This window comes from Drosophila mauritiana, chromosome X (assembly GCF_004382145.1).
Source record: "Drosophila mauritiana strain mau12 chromosome X, ASM438214v1, whole genome shotgun sequence".
In the NCBI taxonomy this organism is placed as follows: domain Eukaryota; kingdom Metazoa; phylum Arthropoda; class Insecta; order Diptera; family Drosophilidae; genus Drosophila; species Drosophila mauritiana.
This window is the reverse complement of record NC_046672.1, coordinates 12,682,740-12,702,994: the sequence shown is the minus strand read 5'-3', so window position 1 is coordinate 12,702,994 and position 20,255 is coordinate 12,682,740. Positions and strand designations below refer to the sequence as shown.

Here is a 20,255-nt window from a genome sequence, read left to right as displayed (position 1 = left end):
GAGACTCGGCGATTGCCACTTGTTGTTGCTGCTGTTTTGTGCCAGCATAAAGTGTTTGCGCTGCAGCTTTTGTTGCTATTTGCAGTTTGCAATTTGCAAATTGCGCGCAGTTTTGGTTGCGCGTTTGCTGCGAGCAGTTGCACTTGCACTTGCAGTTCTATTGCCGCGCCCCACCCCCTTTTTCGCTGTCGCCACCTTTGTTTTGTTTTGCCTCTTTTCGGTCGCCCCCCCTCCGCCAACGACCCCCACTGCAGAGCAGCGCTCCTGGAATAACTGCATGTGCGATTCACCGTTCTAGTTGGCGGCGTGCGTGCGTGCGAGCGAGCGAGACAGACATACAGAGGCATGTGTTGGGTCGCAATGGCGCGCAAGGACGATCCCGTTTTCAATGTGCGGTTCGTGCAGTTCGTGGAGAATCAGCCGTGTCTGTGGAACTACACGCATCCGGGCTACAGCAAGAAGGAGGAGGTGCAGAGGGCGTGGCAGCAGGTGGCCAACGATATCAAGGACACGGGTAAAAAGGCGGTTAACAAAAATCGGCAAAAAGCAACGGCGATTTTCCGCCTCAAGCTGCTGCTTCTTCTTCTTCTTCTTCGCCGCCAATTGCGTGCTCATTTCACTGTCCGTGTGCGCGCGTGTGTGTGTGTGTGTATGCGTGTGTGTGTCTATGATGCAAGCTTTTGCGAATTGGTGTGCGAAACGAATGCACTTGTTGTTGTTGTTTTCCATTTGCCTGGCTTTGCATTGGTATAGGTGTGTCACTGTGTCGCGCAGTTTTTGCCTGCAATTTGTTGCTGCTTTTGCGTTTCGCTTTTCGTTTACTGTTGCTGCACTCAGCCAAGGTGCACTGGAAAGAACCAAGTACTATTTGTACTATTGAATCCCCTGCTAAATTCAAAATAAATACTAAATAAATACTAGAACACTCAAAAATATATTTCATGTCACAAACATAAGTTCAATCAAAGCATTCCGTTTGATTTGCAAATCAACTCAGTATTGTCAAAGACACTAGAATAACAAGATGCGTAACGGCCATACAAATTTTTGGCACGCGATTTTTTGGCCGTGGCTCTAGAGGTGGCTCCAGGCTCTCTTGAGTTTTTGTTCGAGAGAGAAAGAGCGGAGAGCGCTACAGCAAACAGCTCTTTTCTACGCATACAGTGATAGGATACAACTGTATGTGTGCACACGTATGCTCATGTATTGTAAATTTGACAAAATATGCCCTTTACCTTAGAAGTTCGTTGACTTTAAATCTATATTATTTTTTATCAATTGGCACCATGCGAAAAATTCTTGTTTTGCATTGCCTTAACGTTATTATTATTTAAATAAAGCTTAGAAATAGTAATAGACGAATCTATGTACATCACAAAATAAATTTCGAAAATGACTTTATATTAGAATACTTGTCATTAGGGTATTCAGCTTGCGGCGTGAGAAAAATTAATAAGGCAATGATTGTTGAGTGCTTGTGTCCGCACTTCGTGCCTGACGATATGACTTTTGCAACGAACTGTTTTCATATTTTTATTTATTTTATTAATTTTTATTTTCTACTACGTATTATTATTTTTTATGAAATATTATTATGAAATATTATTATTTTTATTATTTATTAATAAAATTATTATTTTTATTATTTATTAATTAAATTATTATTTTTTTATGAAATTAAAAAATAATTATTATTTTTATGAAATATTTATTTCTCAATGTTATGTCTTCTTTTTGGAAAATTTATGTTTCAAATTACAGTAGTTATAATAATTTCCTTTGTATTTGCTTTAATTATTATTATAATAATTATTATAATAGTCAGGGAATTTTTATTTTATTTCATCATATTGCTACGAAATTGGCCACAACTCCAAATATGTAAATTCGTTTCTTCGATCAGAATTGATTTCGGCCCGAAAATCGTCTTCTAGCACAGCACGCACACATATACGCGTTTTCGTCTCTTGTTTTTACTCACGCAAGCAAGCAAATTCTATTTTTATATTTCTTACGCTCTCAACGTGAGCGAGCGGAAAGAGAGCAAATTTGGCCTTCACCAAAAAAGTGGCTGCATAGTGCCAAACGAATGTATGGCCGTTACGCATCTTGTTATTCTAGTGTCTTTGGTATTGTGGTGACATTTGGAGAACAAGTTTCAATTTGTACTGTAAAATTGTGTCCTGGAAAAATTCGTCTTGTTTCTTCTGCAGTTCGCAACTGTCGCGAGAGATGGCGCACCATAAGGAGCAGCTTCCTGCGCTCTCTGAAGCTGGCACGCACCCAAACTGGACGCGGCAAGCGCAAGTACTACCTATCGAAGTATATGCAGTTCCTCGTTCCCTTCACCAAGTCGCGATCCTGCCACAAGCAACTGCCGGGCATGGTGCTCCGCAAACCCGGCCAAGCTGCCACCATTCAGCAGGAGGATGAGGTGGTGGCGGAGGAGGAGGAGGAGCCGGAGCAGCCGGAGCCCAATGAGATGCCGCTGGACGTGCAGATGTCCGAGGAGGAGCAACTTCGTAATCAGGAGCAGGATCGGGAGCCACCCACCGCCTGCTTGCCGCTCCGCCTGCAGACCATCAAAGTGGAGCAGGACTCGTCGAATGCGAACCAGCAGCTAGTGGGGATGGGGAACCAGCAGCTGGAGGGGATGGGAAGCCAGCAGTCGCTGGTCTCGGTGCCCGCCGCCTCGCTGGGCAACCACCTGAGCTGGTCGGATCTGACGCAGTGGGTTAATGGCCATGTCAGCGGTCACCACAAGTTAACAACACCAACACCAACACCACCACCACCGCCGCCGCAGCCGACTACGTGTGCTTACACCGGCGGACCAGGAGGAGGTGGCTCGCCACCGGATGCCGACTACTCCTTTCTGATCAGCCTGCATCCGTACATCAAGGAGATGAACGGCAAGCAAAATCGAAAGTTTCGACAGAAGGTCGTCGGGCTCATCGACGATATTCTGGATAACAAGGATGTCTAATTTGTACACGGAACAAAAAAACGAAGATTCATCGTTTCAGCGATGAAGATTACGATTTGTAAACAAAAGAATGATATTTCCGCATATATTCTACATACCAAATGCAACATTATTTCAAAACCAACATATTCACCACTTCAGATTTTATTCTGGCCATCATATTGCTAACTTTTAGACATTGAACTTAGTTTTTAAATATTTATGTCTAAGTTAAGTGAACGTACATGAACTGCAAACAGGAACTGCACCGACATTTGTAAAGCCCCCAATGGAACAGGATGAAATCACCAGTTATGTGATATTTTCTCTCCGTGTAGACAAGAGACCACAAGAATCGAAGAAAACACACCCAGCTGATAGAAAACGCCAACAGTGCCCATTTATTAGATGTGTAGAGCGTACTTTAATTACGCTTCTTATTGTTGTTGTTAAGCACACACAAACACGAATTTGTTATTGTCAAATAAAACATTTAAACTACGAACATTTTATTTTACTTCAGAACAGAAACAGAATTTGCCTATATATGGCGCATTTGCTGGAGATATGCGAAATTGCGAAATAAAATCAAAACGAAACTTTTGATTAATAACATTTCCTTCAAAATTATTTAATGTATAAATTGCTAGCTATTTTTTTGAATTTCTAGCTACCAACCGCCTTAATCGAGTGCAATCGATAGATATCGATAGAAGCGCACAGCTGATGCGCCGATAGTACGCGAAGCTTCGTGGCCTTGTTGTTGTTGTCGCCGTTCGTCTGTTGTTGCACTAAAAAGGCGAAAAAAAGAAGGAAAATCACTGGCGCGGAATAACAATTAACAAAATGGAATAATTGCATTGCTGGCGCCGTGGAAAATCAGTTAAATGTGCCTGTAAATAACCGATGCAGCAACAAAACACATGAGCTATTGGGTGAGCTATGCGTGTGTGTGTGTGTGGGCCATGTGTTTTCTCTGCATGTGTGTGTGTGCGTGCGCGTGTAAGCGCCTGAGGTTTTGGCTTTATTTAACTTTTTTTTTTTTGCTGACTTTTCCGATCCGAATGTGATGTAATTTTTGGCTGGCTAAGAAGCCAACTCACTTGCACTTCAACCGCCGCAGCATTTAACACGTTCATCGCACAGTTTAAGTTAGTTTATTGGCCTAGAAAATTACATAAAATAAATACGCACACACACACAAAAAGAGATATTTTTCGGCGAAAGTAGATTTCTTTTTTTTTTTTTTTATTTATTGAGTGCTAATAGTTGCTCTTTTGCGTGACCTTAACAGCGTGTGACGTCATCGTTTTTGCTAGCCAGGGCACGGCGACGCCTCCCACGAACACTACGCCCACTGAGCACCATGAACGAATGCCGGAAGAACATCACAAACATCACAGCGAACAACAGCATTCTATGCGCAACGAGCATTAGCAAAAAGCATTTGTTTCTGGACAAGCGGAGCATGTCGGATCGTTCGGAGGACTCCAAGGATGTGGCAACGGGTCAGGCCATAACAAATCCAATGGAACCAACCGCCGAGGATCGACTGGCCATTGAGAAGCGCCAGAATAAGGCGTTCGCCTTCTTCACCGAAACCCTGCAAATCTACGGCGTGGAGGAGTTAATCTTCTGTTTCAACGGCGGCAAGGATTGCACCGTGCTGCTCGATCTCCTCATGCGTTACCTGCGCCAGGAGAACATCTCCAGCGGCGACATTCCCATGCTGTACATCAAATCCGGCGATTCCTTTCCGGAAATCGACGAGTTCGTCGAGCGCTGCGTGCGCAACTACCGCGTCCAGCTGGTCCAGTACGAGGGTACGCTCAAGGAGGCGCTCACCCACATGTCGGCGGACATGCCGCGGATCAGGGCCGTCTTCGTGGGCAGCCGCAACACGGATCCCTACTGCCAGCATCTGGCGCCCATGCAGGTGAAGCTGGTTAGGAATATAATTACCAGGAGGATCAGTCACATTTCAATGTTTTGTGATGAAATGCTGAGGAGTTCGTAGGTTCAAGTGCAAAGAAATGTTTCTTCCTCAAGGGGAGTAGACTATAAAGCCAAGTTATCAAAATCATAGCCTTAGTATCAGAGTTATGCCATAGTTAATCTAGAAAAGTATGTGCCCTTTGTAAATGTCACAGTGACAGTGATATTTTCGAATGTCACGGTTCCATACCGCAGATAAGGGAGTACTTATAAGCGAGTTCTGTGGTTCACCACCTAAAACAAAACCACATGTAGCACGCCTTTCAAACGTTATGTTTTTGAAAACCTCACAAGATTAAGAGATTGAAATACTTATGGGAAGTTCGAAACTGTTTTTTTCTATTAGCATATGCCTAGGATTTCAATAATAATGCTAGTTTCGATTTTTTTAGCCCACGGACAACGACTGGCCGCCGATGATGCGTCTGAATCCGCTGCTGGAGTGGACCTACCACGACGTCTGGCACTACATCCACCTGAACTCGGTGCCCTACTGCAGCCTGTACGATCGGGGCTACACCTCGATCGGCAATCGTTCGAACACAGTGCCCAATCCGCAGCTCCGACGCACCGATGCCGAGTGCGTATGTGGTGCTAACTCCGATGCCGTCTGCTCCTGCGTTTCGGGTGGCTATCGGCCCGCCTGGGAGCTCCAGGATGCCACCATGGAGCGCGCTGGTCGCCTGCCCAGGAAGTAGGATTCCAACACAAATCGATCGCAGTGCCTGTCACGTGGCTTTAGTGTAATTGAATAGCTTAAACTCTAGTTAGTCACAGAACTGTATATAACTGTCTATATATATATATTAACTTGTGATCTGGATTTCGGTAAACAAACTTAATTTAGTAACATTTTTTACGACCTAAGGTATGCCGCTGAATAAATGTGGCTCTGTTAGCAGGCCACTTAAGCAGTATTCCTAGTTTTTATGAAGGAGTATATGCATTTTTTTGTATTTGCCAATATTTAATTGAATTCAGTGAATTTTCTTTCTAATTTTGCATAAAAGCTGAAGCAAGCTAAATAGCTAAAGAAACAGCACTGGCTGCAGTGCAAAATCCAGTGCTGCTGCAAGCTGGCTTTTAAAAGCTAGAAAAAGCTTAAAATGGTACGCCATAACAGCAGTGCCACTGTTAAAACGCCAGCATGGCAGCACTAGATGGCCAGTCAGCTGTTTTGCCAGCTGATTTTCGCCGCATTTTCACAACATTACGCGATTCTTTGAACTTTTGTTGCTGTGATATTTTTACGAGATTTACGTAATCCAACGCGCCGATCATCAGCAGCGAATCACCCACGCGAGAGCAGTGCACAGTAAACCAGTATTCCCTCGCTCCGCGATGTCGCGATCCGCACAAGAAGCTGCGGCGCTGCTGCGGGGACTGCGGATTTTGTTGGAGGCGTGTGGGCGCGAGCATCTCGCCCACGGTCGTCATCTTTGGAGCAATTCGAGCATTCGTGAGCTAATCGCCGAGAATGTGGCGCACACACAGCAGCTGGTAAGGAATTCCAGTCAAAATCCCACCGAGGAGCTGAAAAAGCTGCAGCAATCCCTACAAGAAACCGGCGAAAGGGGCTACGTGGTGGCCAAAGGTATTTGCTCGCTGCTGGAGACGAAAATCAAGATGTCCCGCGAGGAATCGGGCATTTCTGAGCCTGAACAAGCCTCCTCAATCCGTAAATCCACACCCACGGCACAAAATCCAGCGAGTTGGGACGCCGCCAACTTGGATATATCGTCCATAACGCTGCAGGAGTTCGAGGAGATACTCTCGCGCAGGAACAAAGATAGTAGTGTTAGCCTGCGCACCCCGGCAACCAAGAGCAGCCAGACCATGCCCAAACAAGCCACGCCAACCACTCCGGGTTTCATTACCCAGGACACGGAGTATGTGAACAATGTGCTGCGCTTTGTGGCGGGCGCCAAGGTGGAGGAGCAGCAAGCAGATGCGCAGCCGAAGCAGAAGTCCGACCAGCCGGCCATAGAAGTGCCCGAACTGAGCAAGGTGGCCAAGCAGCGCAAGGTTCCCTCCTCCCGCATAGGCAGAATGGCCTCCTTTGGCGGCCTGTTCGCCGGCCTGGGCCTGGGAACCCTCAACGAGCTGACCAAGGGTGCACTCGGCCTGGGCGGTTCGACCAGCATGCGCGAGGCGCTGCTCAGTCCCGCCAATGCCGAACGCATCGTGGACACGCTGTGCAAGGTGAGAGGAGCTGCCCTGAAGATCGGACAAATCCTGAGCATACAAGATTCCAGCGTCGTGTCGCCGCAACTGGCCAAGGCGTTCGAGCGGGTGCGTCAGGCGGCGGACTATATGCCCGATTGGCAGGTCGAACGGGTGATGAACACCCAATTGGGCGCCGATTGGCGACAGCGTCTCAAGAGTTTCGAGGACAAACCCTTTGCGGCTGCCTCCATTGGCCAGGTGCATCGGGCCACGCTGAGCGATGGCATGGATGTGGCCATTAAGATCCAATATCCCGGTGTCGCCCAGAGCATCGAGAGCGACATTGACAATCTGGTGGGCATGCTGAAGGTGTGGGATGTCTTTCCCCAGGGCTTCTTCATCGACAACGTGGTGCGCGTGGCCAAGCGCGAGTTGCAATGGGAGGTGGACTACGATCGCGAGGCGGAATACACGGAGAAGTTTCGCGAGATGATCTCACCCTATCCCGAGTACTATGTGCCGCGTGTGATCCGCGACCTGACCACGTCCAGCGTTCTGACCACCGAACTGGTGCCCGGCGTGCCGCTCGACAAATGTTTCGATCTGAGGTGAGCAAATCATATTCGCACGCATATAATTACCAATGGGCTTCATTGATAACTCGCTTCCAGCTACGAGCATCGCCGCCACATAGCCGCATCCGTGCTGAAGCTCTGCCTGCGCGAGCTCTTCGAGATTGAGTGCATGCAGACGGATCCGAATTGGAGCAACTTCCTGTACGATGCGCCCAGTCGCCGGCTAATGCTGATCGACTTCGGTTCGACGCGCTTCTATCGGCACGACTTCATCCGCAACTATCGCCAGGTGATCATGAGCGCCGCCCAGAACAATCGTCAGGGCGTACTGGAGATGTCGCGCCAAATGGGCTTCCTTACCGGCTACGAGACGAAGCAAATGGAGCAGGCGCACGTGGATGCGGTGATGATATTGGGCGAGATCTTTCGCTACGACGGTGATTTCGATTTCGGCAGACAGAATACCACGGAAAGATTGGCCGCCCTGGTGCCCACAATGGTGGCGCATCGATTGTGTCCGCCGCCCGAGGAGATTTACTCCATTCATCGCAAGCTATCGGGCATTTTCCTGCTGTGCGCGCGTCTGAACGTGCGCATGAATTGCGTGCCCTTCTACAAGGACATCGTGCTGGGGAAGTTCAAGGACTAGCGAGCACAGCTCTCCCCTCCTCCACCCACTTTTTTGTTGTCCCATCCAATCCCAGTTGTAAACCATAAGTGCGCTTTAATTGTAAATGCGATTCGCTGCAAGATTACATATGTTAATTTCCCAACCAACGTGGTTATCCTTAACTGACTGGGGGTCAGGGTTAGCTATCAATGGAATTGGAAACAAGTAGGTTTTGAGCAATCCCCACCACCTAACACACATTTCAGTTAAAAACCCCAACCATAACACACTACAAAAAAATATATATTTTGTCTCTAATGCAAAAAACATGAAGACATTTCTGAAGACCCAAACCATGAAGAGGAAGATCGAAGTGTTACGCCATGATTGCGTCTCGGACATCGACGGATCCGTATCCGATGGGAGCGAGGAGTTGGAGGAGCAGTCGCCGGAGCGAATCGAGGAGATTGCCTGGCCGCAAATGAAGCGTGAGATTGGCGCCATGAATCGAACGCTGGACGAGATACAGGCCCAGTTGGCCAACGACTTCCACGAGCGCGACGGCGGCAGGCCGGATTGGGAGGAGGAGCATGAGGCGGCGGCCAAGGGCCTGGAACCGGAGGACTCGCGCTGGATGATCATGCACGGTAGCCGGGAGGCGGCCCTGCGGGATCTGCAATGGAATAACCTGCGCATTCGCAGGCAGCTGGCGGATCTGGTTCGCTGCTCGGAGCTGGGCAGAGCACGCATCACGGCACTGGATCGTGTGTTCCAACGGCAAACGAAGGAGCTGATCGCGTGTCGGCAGGATCACGAGCGCGTCCTCTCCTTCCACCTGACCAAGCAACTGGAGGCGGGCAAGTGCCTGCAGCGCTATCGCTACGCCCGCGACCTGTACGCCAGCTGGCGCGAGCTCTTCAAGATGGGTCGCCACCTGAAGGAGGCCTACAAGAAGATACTGGAGCGCACGCAGTCCCGCTTGGAGTACGCGGAGGTCAAGCGGCAGGCACTCGTCGAGATGACAGTGGCCCACGAGATGTGCCTGGGCACCACGCGAAGTCTGCTGGGCCGCGTCCGGGATCTGGAGCTCGGCCTGGCACCGCTGGGCTTCTCCAGGCCATCGGTTATGTCGAGGAAGATCGCCAGCCTCGGTGCTTCTGGCGCCGGGCACGCCGATAGCAATCGCGCCGAGGAGCATCCCGGCAGACCCGTCTGGGTGAAGGCCAAGGCCTGGCAGCGTCGTTCCTACCGGACCGTCAAGTTCTCCCGCGGCGAACTGCTCGAGCTGCCGGTGGTTGTGCCGCCCGAGGCCAAGACCTGGTACGGCAAAATGCTGCACATGCTGCACAATCCGCCCAAAATCTATTAGTGTTTGCCAATTGTTTAGCTAATTTAAAAAATTATTAAACAAAAAAATTAAACGCAATTCAAAATAAGCAACAGTTATTTTTATTCAAGCGCACTGTTAGCTAACATTGCTGCTTAACAGCCAGTTAGCAGCGAGCTGCACGGTCACACCGATAGCGAAAGGGCATTTCCCGCCGATCGGCCAGCCGGTCACACTGCAAACCGACGCGTTTCATTTCGCGAAGGCTGCGCGCGCGGTTTACGGTTAATTTTCAGTTGGTTTACAAACTTTACAAACGGCGTACGCTTATCGCGATCGCTTTTAATCAACAAACCGAATTAGTTGCCCAAATAACGGGAATGACACAGGAAATGTGCTGCCGGTGCTCAATTGCTAGCTAAATTGAGTGACAAAGTGCAAGTGATCGAACTGCAACGGTTAAGAAAAAAAACGGTTGTTTTTCGCTTTTTTTTGTTTTATAAACTAAGAAATCGTTCTATAAATTGCATTTATTTAAATTTTTTTAAGCCCGCGTTTATTTTATACTTGTGCGCGCCTCCTGTTTTTAATTCATATTTTACAATCGGCGTGATAAAAAGTCTATGAAATTCGTTATTTTTTTTGGTTTTTGTTGAGAGTGCAAGATCGTGCATTTTGTGCGTGTGTGTGCGTGCGTGTGTGTGCTTGTGAGGAAGTTATAGTTTAATGTTGGTTAGCTTCAATTGTCGAGCAACAGAGAAAAAAAGAAATAAATAAATAAAACAGCCGCAGCAGCAGCAACAACAACAAAGTGATGCTGATTGATGTCACACACACCACGAAGGAAAAAAAAATACAAAATAAATAAAGTAAGTAGCAGACAATTGGATTTGCATGGGGGAAGAAGAAGAGCGAAGAGCCGAGTTTATCAATGAAAGTGAACTGTGGGAGTTGCTCGCTTTCAGTGGGCGTGTGTGTGTGTGCACAGTGGCGCAGCCAAGCGGGGATTTCTGGGGTTAATAACCCCCAGCATACCGGGCACTGTTATCGAACCGAGGTATATCATACATCTATCGAAAATATCACTCGCTAAATGTGATTTATCGAAAGTTTACATATTAAATGATCGAATATTGAAGTTTGCTTTGGTAATCATCTTCAATCTTTGTGAGAATTAGGAGAATCTAACATCAAGATCATTTTTATCGTAACAGGAAGGATTTATAAATGCACTAAGAATGAGGAATATCAAAAATAGGCATTATTTTAAATGTGATTTGTTATACTATTAGCCTTTGTGCCTCGGTTATAATATTCCATTATGGTAACTACAGGGTAAATGCAGCAGATTTATCGTGGAAAAACGAAGAAGTAATGGAAAATATGGGAAAAGTGTTTAGATAACAAATTTCTTAGGAGCTGATAGTGCTTGCTAATTGAACACGACACACTATGAAATTACATCCAACTGCCATCCTAAGAAGCAAAAATTTGATAAGAATTTGCCCAGCTCTGTTGATTTAATATGACAGTTTCTAAAATCTAGTAAACTACTTTCAACAAAACTAAACAATAAATAGTTGATCGTGGGATTGGCTTGGTATAATCAATAATTAGCTAGTTCTAGTTACTTCTACTTTTTCCCATTGACATTTATTTAGCATAAATTTCAGTTAGCGTTCTTTCATCACCAGGTGTTTACATATTTCTTGAAAAATGTGTTGTTTGTTGTCTGTTTTTTTTTATTTTTTTGGCGCTATCAAAGCACGTTGGAAACGTCTTAGTTATATATGGATTGGATGAATAAACTGTTCCAAGTTCGCATGTATTGGAATGTGCGTGTGTTGGCTGTATATGTATGTACATACCTATATAAATATATATATTTCTTGGTACATATATGTACATATATATGCTGAGAAATGCCGTTGCCAGCAGCCGCTGCAGCAACAACAGCAATGGGGAACCTTTTGATAATCATATCACGCAGTCCACTGATAATTCGCATTGTATTTGTTTGCTGTTGTTGTTGCTCCTGCTGCTTTATCAGCCCGCTCTCCCTCCCTCTCTTTATCAGCGTCTCTTTCGTCGCCTCTCTTTCGCGATCACTGGACTCTCTTTTCTTTGGGGGGCACAATAATAAATAAAATACAGAACAGACAGCACAAAAAATGTCCAATAATTGTTTAATAAATTTAGACCACAGTAGAACCTCATCCCAAGTTTCCATATACAAACCAAACAATAAAAAAATAAAAATAACAAAGATATATAAATAAATCAAAATCGAAATCCCTATTATATTTCCAATTTTCTGCGATCTCTGCGCATTATTTCGCTGTTATCTCCGATCCCCCGGACTAATGGAAAGTTTCCAGACTGTGTTTACATCGGGCGGGATTATGGAGGGGAAATTATGGGTTTAGACCTCCGGGAAAATTTAAGAACACTAGACAAATAAACTTGGAACCCCTTCGCATTTCGCTCACTCGTTGGTTTTCATACATATGTATGAATATTTATCTTCTTAGTAAGCAAAATCCCCGGGTTTCGGTTTCTGGGGAAATTTGATGTTATCGTTATTGCTTATATCTACTGAAATTGAAATATTATTGGGTAATTTGACATCCTATTGGTCTAATTGTTTATGTCTACCGTTTTTCGGTCTAGTCTCATAAGCTTTCCACAATTTCATATCATATTTATAGTGTTTATGCACAATAGAGAGAGAAGCGATAATCTTCGATAGTTTCGATATTGAAAATATTTATCGATTTCAAAAAACACACCTTTTCATGGGTTTTCTTGCCAACAAGTTTTCTCGCTGGAGAAAAGAGGAATGCAGACGAAAAAAAAGAGGAATGATTCGAAACTATTGTGTAATTTACATTAACGAGCGGATGTCGTTGGCTTCTACTACATAATGAACCAATTACCCAGTTTGTCTCTTGATTCGATTGCTCTGCAGGCACACAGTTACAGATACAGATACAGATACTGCTGCTGCTGCGAAGATACATCCACATTTGTATCTGCATTTGTGTCGGTGCTGTTCTGTGCGGTTCTGTTTTGTGCTTTTCGCAAAGTGACTAAACGAGATTTTTTGTGGCCCCACTGTGCTGCTCTTCCAATTCCAATTCCAATTCCATTTCATTCATGTTGAAGACACCCACTTGAATGATTATGAGGCACTGCAGATGCGCACCGCTACAGAGACAGATACTGATCCACATTCAGATCCAGATTGGGATTGAGATTCAGATTCAGATTCAAATTGAGATTCAGATTCAGTTTCAGATACTTTTACGAACGCATATATATGGCCTTCGTCAAGTGCCGCTTCCGCATTTGCCGGTCACCCACGTGCCGAATGCTTCACATATCTGAAATCTCAGTTCCCAGTTCTTAAGTCTTAAGTCTTTTCCTCCCCAAAAAAAGCGATCGTTCGCCAAGTGGCTGTGAGGAATGCGATGGCAGATAAGATACTCCAAATTTGGGCAGATTCGTTGTGGAAGTAGTCGGCAATCGCAGCACCTGTTTCTTAGCAAATCTTAACTAATTAAGCATCGTTTTTGTTCATCAAATATAGTGAATATTTCAAATTAAACTATGAAGACAAATATTCCAATTATTTTGATTAAAAGAAGAATTTAATGCATTATAGTGCACTTAATAGTGCTTCTAATTTATTATATTTATTTTTTAACGATTTTTTCATTATTTCATTTCGCACAAGCTGATAATTGATATATCTATTAAAGTTAAAATAAGAAATCCTGCAAGTGTAAGCAAATTGTGTATTATTAATCTTCTAACAAAAATTGCTTAGTTTCGACAATTTTTCCGTTCCTTTGAAGTGATAAGTAAAACTTCTCTTAAACTTTTATCGCCATCCACCAAATTTTCCATGCAATCGGTTCTTTGTTTATTTAATCCGGATCTCTGGAACAAAAGAAGAGGTCCAAAAAAAACTACCGATCGTATTGAGATGTACGATTTGATTGTTGTTCGCATTCGGACACAAATTGCCCATCGATAATTGCTGGGTCTTCTCAGATGGAAGATCTGTAATTGTGAAATTCTTCGGCTTGTGCAATGGCACCCATATATATACATATGTAATTGCTGCTCTGGATACTCAGGACTGGTATTAGTTAGTGATTGGTTTCCTCTACTCGTACTATGCTGCTTGCATATTCATAAGACTGCATAATGATACCATCACAACACGGTATCTATGTATCTTACATACAAAGTCTGCGTTGACGACGACGAGGCTTGTAATTTTTTAATAACACTTAACAAACGCCTTGGACTTGGCATGTAAATTGTTGATAAATTATGTTTTTAATGGTGCCTTGCCGCTGTCGTTGTTGTTGTTTTTGTTATTATTATTTTATTGTTGTTGTTGTTGTTGTGGACTATGTGGTCAGATAGCTGGCGCCAAAGATACGCAAAATAAATCTATGAAAATGTCGACTTTGCCACAGCGACATTTAGATACCTCTTCAGTGCTGGAAAATTACATTAAATGCATAATTGGAATTTAAGTAACATAATGTAAAGTAATTATTTTTGTAGGTATTTATTTATATTCTTTTAATTTTTTAATTAGACGTACTTTTTGTAGATGGCGAACTTTCTGATTTTTTTTTTAGAATTTATGATTATCTATGAAAACGAAATTCCTTTGATGAACCCATCAATCCTGGCAATATCTCCAGCATCCGTTGGCACTTACCATAGCTGTCAAAAATGCAATAATTAAATCGCATAAATGGCAGTGTGTGTATGCTATTATGTATACAAATATATGTGCTGATCCGTGCTGGTTAAATGGTAAATAAAATTTCATGTTTTGTTTGCATTTAAGCGCACCAAGAAAAACAAACAAGCGAATGGAGCTGAAACAAAACAAAATGCGAAATTATTCTTGAAATATTACTTAGTAATACTAATAACAATAAATTGTTGTTTTTTTATTTATTTTGTTTTGTTTTTGTTGCTGCTCATACGTTTTAGATTTTCATATTTCGGCTTGTTCTTTTTTGTTGTTTCTAGTATATTTTGTTAACTGCAAAAAAATGTTTAAACAATGAGGCACTCAAGTCTCTTGCAAAATGCCGATTTTTTTTTGCACTGCCAAATATTGGGCAAATATTTAAGAATTCGCCACAGTCACGTAGGCTAAATCATCGGTTTAATTGAGTTTCGTTCGACTAGTTGTGTGTATTTAGTCACCAGGGAAACTCTTTAGTACGTAATATTTGCATATGTATTATATCTATTGTAATTAACCAATTCAAGGCAGGCCTGTATCTTTTGCACTCAGCTGATCATGCTTAAAAATGTATCTTTTTCTCTTTCCGGCTCATATTTAAAATCTGAGTTCGAAATCACTGTTGCATTGGCGATTCCCCGAACCTAAACCTGATTGCCCGCCTATGTACCACATAATTGACTGCATTAGCCTGCGTGCAGGCAACAGATGGCACATCACATGCAATCCACATAGCCCCATACCAAACCAAACCATACCATACCATTCCATACTATACCATCCTCCGATCCTCCGATCTTGCAATCTTGGTGAACTTGAGCGCATTGCGATGTGCTCATATATTTCTTGCTGCTCGTTGAGGATGATGGGAAAACTCGTTTTTCGTTGCATTCTTCGGCCGGCGTCATCGATGATGCTGATAATGATAATGATAATGATAATGACAATGATAATAATGATGATCATATTAAAGGGGTTCCATTGGCATAAGCCCGGCTCGATGATGATCGCGATTTGCCTTGGCACAACGCAATGCCAAAGTTGTTGTGCCGGTTGTTGCCTTCCAGCTCCTATATACATACAGATATACTATGTACATATGTATGTACATACATATATATGCATGCGTCTTCTTTTATTTTCTTTGTCCGGGAACTCTTGTCTCCCGGGTTCCGTTCTACAGACGACCTTAAGAGGGGGTCTTGGGAGGCCAGTCGGGAGACTGGAGCAAACCACATTTCGTATTCCGTACACCTGGCGAAACATTCGATCACATTCGATTTTCAACCAGCAGAGATATATAATTAAAGAAGATGTAAATATGTAGCAGAAAAGTATATGATGATTGTTTTGCAACAAAGAGCATTTCTTAAGAGTTATATTCATGCAAGACAATCATGCTTTTTTTTGTAATAACATATGAATCACTCTACTATCTAAAGTTTTCAACAAAGGCTTGCTAATTTCCAAGAACTAAAAACAATCATATTAATCATATTTAGCATAGCTTCTATAAGATTTAACATGCTATTGTTCTCGGTTTGTTTTATTTAGTTGCATTTCTCACTGTGTACTTTATGCTTTTCGATCGGACCTGTTGCCGCATAGTTTTTCGTTTTTTTTTCGCCTTTTTTCTTAACCGGTTCGGTTTGGTCTGTTGCTATTTTCGTGACTCTGGATCGGTGCAGTCTCCACTGGAAACGCCACTTACATAAAGCGAATTCAGATTTACACGTTTCTAAGATTTTCAACATTTCGCCTCTGATTGTTTACAATTAATCGCGGGACTAATTTCGCTATAATTCCGACAAAAGTTCACTTGTCGCTTTTTAAGGTCGTTCGAAAATGGGCGGTGAGAGGTGGGCGGTGGGCGGGTCGTTAGTGGGGGAATGGCTTTGACTCTTGATTACGCCCTGTCGTCGCATATCAGTGTGCTACGTAATGCAAACAAATAATACAAAAAAAAAAGATGTATAAAAAGTCAACCAGAAAAACGTAATAAATTGATAAGACCGCTTGGGCGGAGAGTTCAAAAACAAAAAAAATAATGCCTCAAATGAGAGCGATGAAAATGTGGAGAGTATTTGTTCTTAAAATATTGAAACACTCACCCTTGGAAGATTACAAACCGGAGGTCACTTCAAAAAAATGTAAACAGTATTCGCACAACATGGGAAAGTACCATGATGCTACTATACATGAAAAAAGGGTTTAATAAGAAATATAATGATTCGTTTTTCGACAAAATAAATACTTTAATAAAGATACTCCAAATTGCAATGTATAAATGTACTTAAAAAAAATGTATACAAAAGAAACTTAAATGTACCGCGTTCCTTTCATGATTTAAAGTTAAATATAATATTGAAAGAGTTATATTAGATGGTATAGGGGTATAACTAGTGAAAATCGCCGATGAACTTTGCCATCACTTGGTGGACTTTGCCCGCGAGCGAGAATAACAAACAAGTCTGCTGGTTATGCCCATAAAAGAGAGTGGCCAAGAGAAAGAGCCGCAGAGAGGATCGGGGTAAGAGAGTGCCAAGTGCAAGCTGCACGTGCTGTGCCTTCGAATCGAAGAGAAAAGTGCCCAATAAGTAACCACTACCCAGCAAAAACCTGCCACCCAAAAACAAATAAAACTAAAAATACAAACAATACAAAATACAAAAAAAAAATAAAGGAGCGTAGACAATTGTATTATCAGAGTGTCGAAAAAAGTCGGCTCTAAATTTAGACCAACTCCCTTTCCATTCCCCAGACTTCTCCATCGTAGTAACTTTATTCGGGTGTCAGAGACCCCCATGGCCGATAACGTTTTATCAAACAAATGTTTTGTCGCCGACCTGTTTGCGAATTGAATTTGAACTAGATATATATGTTGGGTACACACCGGGTATATATCTGCGTCGTACAATCTGGCTGAAAAGCGTCAGTGATCGGGTAAATCCGGAGATAAATAGGGAAATGTATACTGCACAGGTATTAAAGGTGTCAATTCAATCAGAACAAATTACCAATAGCTTAACTTTAATAACAGTAGTTCGAGTTATGTCTGATATCCACACTAAAACGCGCTCAATAGCTAGTCAAGTTTGTTTTTTTTTTTAATCGCATGCTTGCTATTCCCCATTAAATGTAAATTAAATCGCTATAAAATTAAACTTGCAAACTTGACTTAAAACGAAAAAGGTATAAAAACGTGCCCATAAAGTCTATCTTATGGGCTAATTAACTTTAATTACCAAATAATATAAATTCGATAGTCGGCTCTATTTCTTCACATTTTATTAGATGGAATAAAATGACTAGATTCCTTGGCAATAATATGATCTATATTAAACAATTGGATTGCATTTTATGCTCTCAATGTGTATATGGATTATAAAACAAACATTTCCGACTGAAGGTGTAAATATTTGTGGAATGTCACGAATTGTCAAAGTTGAGATAGATGGGCTTGTTTGATTGTTTGATCGTCGCCTTTGTTTACTTCTCCCCTTCAAAGCGGCCGACTGTGCCCCAAAGAATATCTCCAATAAAATGATATGCCCAGATAAAGTTATGGATAATAATGGATAACGAAGTGTGTGTGTGTGTGTGTGTGTGTGTGGGAGGTGGCAACAGGTGATCTCGCATTCTTGGGAAATGTTAGCGCTGTTTGTCCGCTGGCAACAAGTTGTCAACAGCTTTTAAATAACTGGTTCGTGAACGGTGTTTGAACAGAACTTAATTTGGGCCAAATGCTGGAGATCTTGTATCGTTTTTTTTTCTTTTTTTTCTTTAATATTTCTCCATTGTTTGCCCCACACAAACAGGGGCGAAAGATAATGGATTCGGCTCAGAGGAGATCCGTGGTCTATTAGTTACCCAATGTATCGAATCTTTTACCCAACCAATTAGCGCCACAAAACGATTTTGTCGCCAAAAAAATATTAAAAAAAAAACTAGAAAAAAAAGAAACAAAATAATCCAAATAATCATAAAAAAATAAAACCCAGAAGTCTGGATCACACATGCGGACGTTGAATTTATTGTGATCATTAACAAATTGGAATTCGTCTGAGAGGCGAAAAAAAGAAGCTAACACCTCTACGCTTGCTTTATCATTTTGGCTCAATTTGTCAGCGGCTACAGAAAATACGGCACGAATAAAATAAACAAATATAACACTGACGTCGCTACATGACTGGCATGATTTTGGCCAAATAATTCGCTCGACATTTGTTGCCACTTTTTTTTTTTTTGTTCGTTTTAATCAAATGCGCAGGCGCAAAGTCGCGTGCCGCTCTGGAATCGTGGTTGTATATAGCCCGATATCCATATCTTTTGCATGCACATCATGTGGCGACAAGTGCCTTGGCATTAATTCGAATTAAAAAAAATAAAAAAAAAGGAAAATCGCAAACTAAATTATAAGCTTAGTTGTCAATGCCAATAAAATGGAATGGCTGCCAAAGAAAACAAATGTAAACTTAAGGAAGTTCTTATTTTAACTGCTGAAACTTAAAAAGAAATACATTTATTCTAATACTTTCGAATACTCTATATAAAGCGGTGCATCTAAAAGTTCAAAATTAAAATTCCGTTTAGCAAACTACACACATAATCTCGCATTCCCCCAAATGCGAATGTCAATTGCCACAATTTGGTCTACCATTTCACCCTTTTATGCGATAAGTCCTCCAATAACAACCAGATGATGATGGTAATTATGGTAACGAATACGAATACGAATACGAATACGAATACGCATGCCATTCAACTGGGCCCGGCTTGGTTTCCCTGTTGGCCACAACAGGATTCATCGAAACAATGCCATGTCCTTCCTAAATTTTCATTTTTCCCCCGTGCGATAGTGTTGGTAAGCACGGATCTATGTGGGTGTGTGCTTTTATGTGTGTGCGTGCGTGTGTGTGGGCTTGCGGTTTGTTGTTGCAGCCCGGAAATGGCAAGTGAAAACATCTAGCTCAATTTGCTAGCCTCAGGGATGCGACTGAGTTCTGAGGTCAGGCCAAAGACAAGGCTACTACTCGTAATATTACCCTCTTTATGGAACACTGGAAAAAAAGAGTAAGAGGAAGACTAAAAGAGGAAAATCGAGTACCTTTGAAAATATCAACGGAATAGGAAACTAGATTAAGATGTAAGCCAGGCAAACTAAATAATTCCAATCAATATTAGCTTTAATAATAACTTGTATTAGATTTTCGATCGAAGGAACTCTGATATTTTTTTGCAAGTGTAGCTTTTAGCCAAATGCTTTGCGTGTGCAGGCTACTTTACCTGGGAAAAGTGAGACGAAGATTATGATTTTGATTTGCATTTTGGGTGCAGGCATTCCAAATCCTAATTTGGGTTGGCTCAACTGTCTGTTTTTCTTGTAAACTGCACAAATATTTTAAGCGATACGGGTTACGAAATGTAATTTAGTGAAAGCCCCTAATCCGGCTTGTCGATAACTAATCTATCCAAGGAAATGTGGTCACTTTAAGTTTCCAGATAGGATGTACTGTATTCAATTGTTGCAACTACATTGCAAAGCCGAAATTATATTCAGCAAGTGCCATAATAATATATTTATATGCCAGGTCGTTTCGGCATTAGGGGGATTTTTTATATTTTTTTTTGGCTTTATCGATCTATCCCGTCTCATATTTCGCATTCAGGCCAATAAAACACGGTAAATGTATGAGCGCCCATATAAATTTATGTACAATAGATATAGATACCTGAATACGGTACTTACTGTGTGTTGAATAAGCCACAACAATTAACAATTGAAATTGATAAGAAATTTTTAATTGCGCCGGCATCGTCGAATTTGCCAAATGCCA

The 20,255-nt window shown here is 42.5% G+C and overlaps 5 protein-coding genes and 1 long non-coding RNA gene across 8 annotated transcripts in view; 5 read left to right on the top strand and 1 right to left on the bottom strand.

Moving 5' to 3' along the window:
• Positions 1-78: 78 nt before the first annotated feature.
• On the top strand, positions 79-3,470 carry LOC117147678. Its single transcript, XM_033314657.1, has 2 exons — positions 79-514; positions 2,214-3,470. Exons 1-2 carry the CDS (start codon positions 346-348, stop codon positions 2,984-2,986), a joined length of 942 nt encoding a protein of 313 aa, XP_033170548.1. The 5' UTR covers positions 79-345; the 3' UTR covers positions 2,987-3,470.
• Positions 3,471-3,706: 236 nt separating this feature from the next.
• On the top strand, positions 3,707-5,764 carry LOC117147677 (FAD synthase). Of its 3 annotated transcripts, none has more exons than XM_033314653.1 (3): positions 3,707-3,900; positions 4,260-4,901; positions 5,353-5,764. In XM_033314653.1, exons 1-3 carry the CDS (start codon positions 3,889-3,891, stop codon positions 5,656-5,658), a joined length of 960 nt encoding a protein of 319 aa, XP_033170544.1. In that variant the 5' UTR covers positions 3,707-3,888; the 3' UTR covers positions 5,659-5,764. The 3 variants fall into 3 exon arrangements, with proteins under 3 accessions (XP_033170544.1, XP_033170545.1, XP_033170546.1); XM_033314654.1 differs by lacking the exon at positions 3,707-3,900 and adding an exon at positions 3,966-4,116; XM_033314655.1 differs by lacking the exon at positions 3,707-3,900 and adding an exon at positions 4,111-4,191.
• Positions 5,765-6,142: 378 nt separating this feature from the next.
• LOC117147851 (atypical kinase COQ8B, mitochondrial) lies at positions 6,143-8,474 on the top strand. The gene is made up of 2 exons (XM_033314925.1): positions 6,143-7,734; positions 7,798-8,474. Exons 1-2 carry the CDS (start codon positions 6,302-6,304, stop codon positions 8,348-8,350), a joined length of 1,986 nt encoding a protein of 661 aa, XP_033170816.1. The 5' UTR covers positions 6,143-6,301; the 3' UTR covers positions 8,351-8,474.
• Positions 8,475-8,558: 84 nt separating this feature from the next.
• LOC117147852 lies at positions 8,559-9,706 on the top strand. The gene has a single exon (XM_033314926.1). The coding sequence runs from the start codon at positions 8,640-8,642 to the stop codon at positions 9,678-9,680; it is 1,041 nt and encodes a 346-aa protein (XP_033170817.1). The 5' UTR covers positions 8,559-8,639; the 3' UTR covers positions 9,681-9,706.
• A 167-nt stretch (positions 9,707-9,873) lies between these two features.
• The window catches only part of LOC117148314 (high affinity cGMP-specific 3',5'-cyclic phosphodiesterase 9A), a 110,036-nt gene continuing 99,654 nt past the window's right edge, over positions 9,874-20,255 (top strand). Inside the window, exon 1 of the mRNA XM_033315643.1 lies at positions 9,874-10,507. The gene's annotated coding sequence lies outside the window, so the exon portion shown is untranslated. The remainder of the gene's footprint in view (positions 10,508-20,255) is intronic.
• LOC117148319 lies at positions 13,460-14,536 on the bottom strand. The gene is made up of 3 exons (XR_004459893.1): positions 14,446-14,536; positions 14,260-14,384; positions 13,460-14,152 (listed from the first exon to the last, which is right to left on the bottom strand). It is a non-coding gene; the product is annotated as an uncharacterized LOC117148319 (long non-coding RNA).

Bases quoted from the DNA above. Each gene is read 5' to 3' on its own strand.
- LOC117147677 (XM_033314653.1), top strand. The intron at 4,902-5,352 runs GTGAAGCTGGTT...CGATTTTTTTAG, and splicing joins AGCATCTGGCGCCCATGCAG to CCCACGGACAACGACTGGCC.
- LOC117147851 (XM_033314925.1), top strand. From the start codon at position 6,302: ATGTCGCGATCCGCACAAGAAGCTGCGGCGCTGCTGCGGGGACTGCGG. The intron at 7,735-7,797 runs GTGAGCAAATCA...ACTCGCTTCCAG, and splicing joins GACAAATGTTTCGATCTGAG to CTACGAGCATCGCCGCCACA.
- LOC117147852 (XM_033314926.1), top strand. From the start codon at position 8,640: ATGAAGACATTTCTGAAGACCCAAACCATGAAGAGGAAGATCGAAGTG.
- LOC117147678 (XM_033314657.1), top strand. From the start codon at position 346: ATGTGTTGGGTCGCAATGGCGCGCAAGGACGATCCCGTTTTCAATGTG. The intron at 515-2,213 runs GTAAAAAGGCGG...TTTCTTCTGCAG, and splicing joins CAACGATATCAAGGACACGG to TTCGCAACTGTCGCGAGAGA.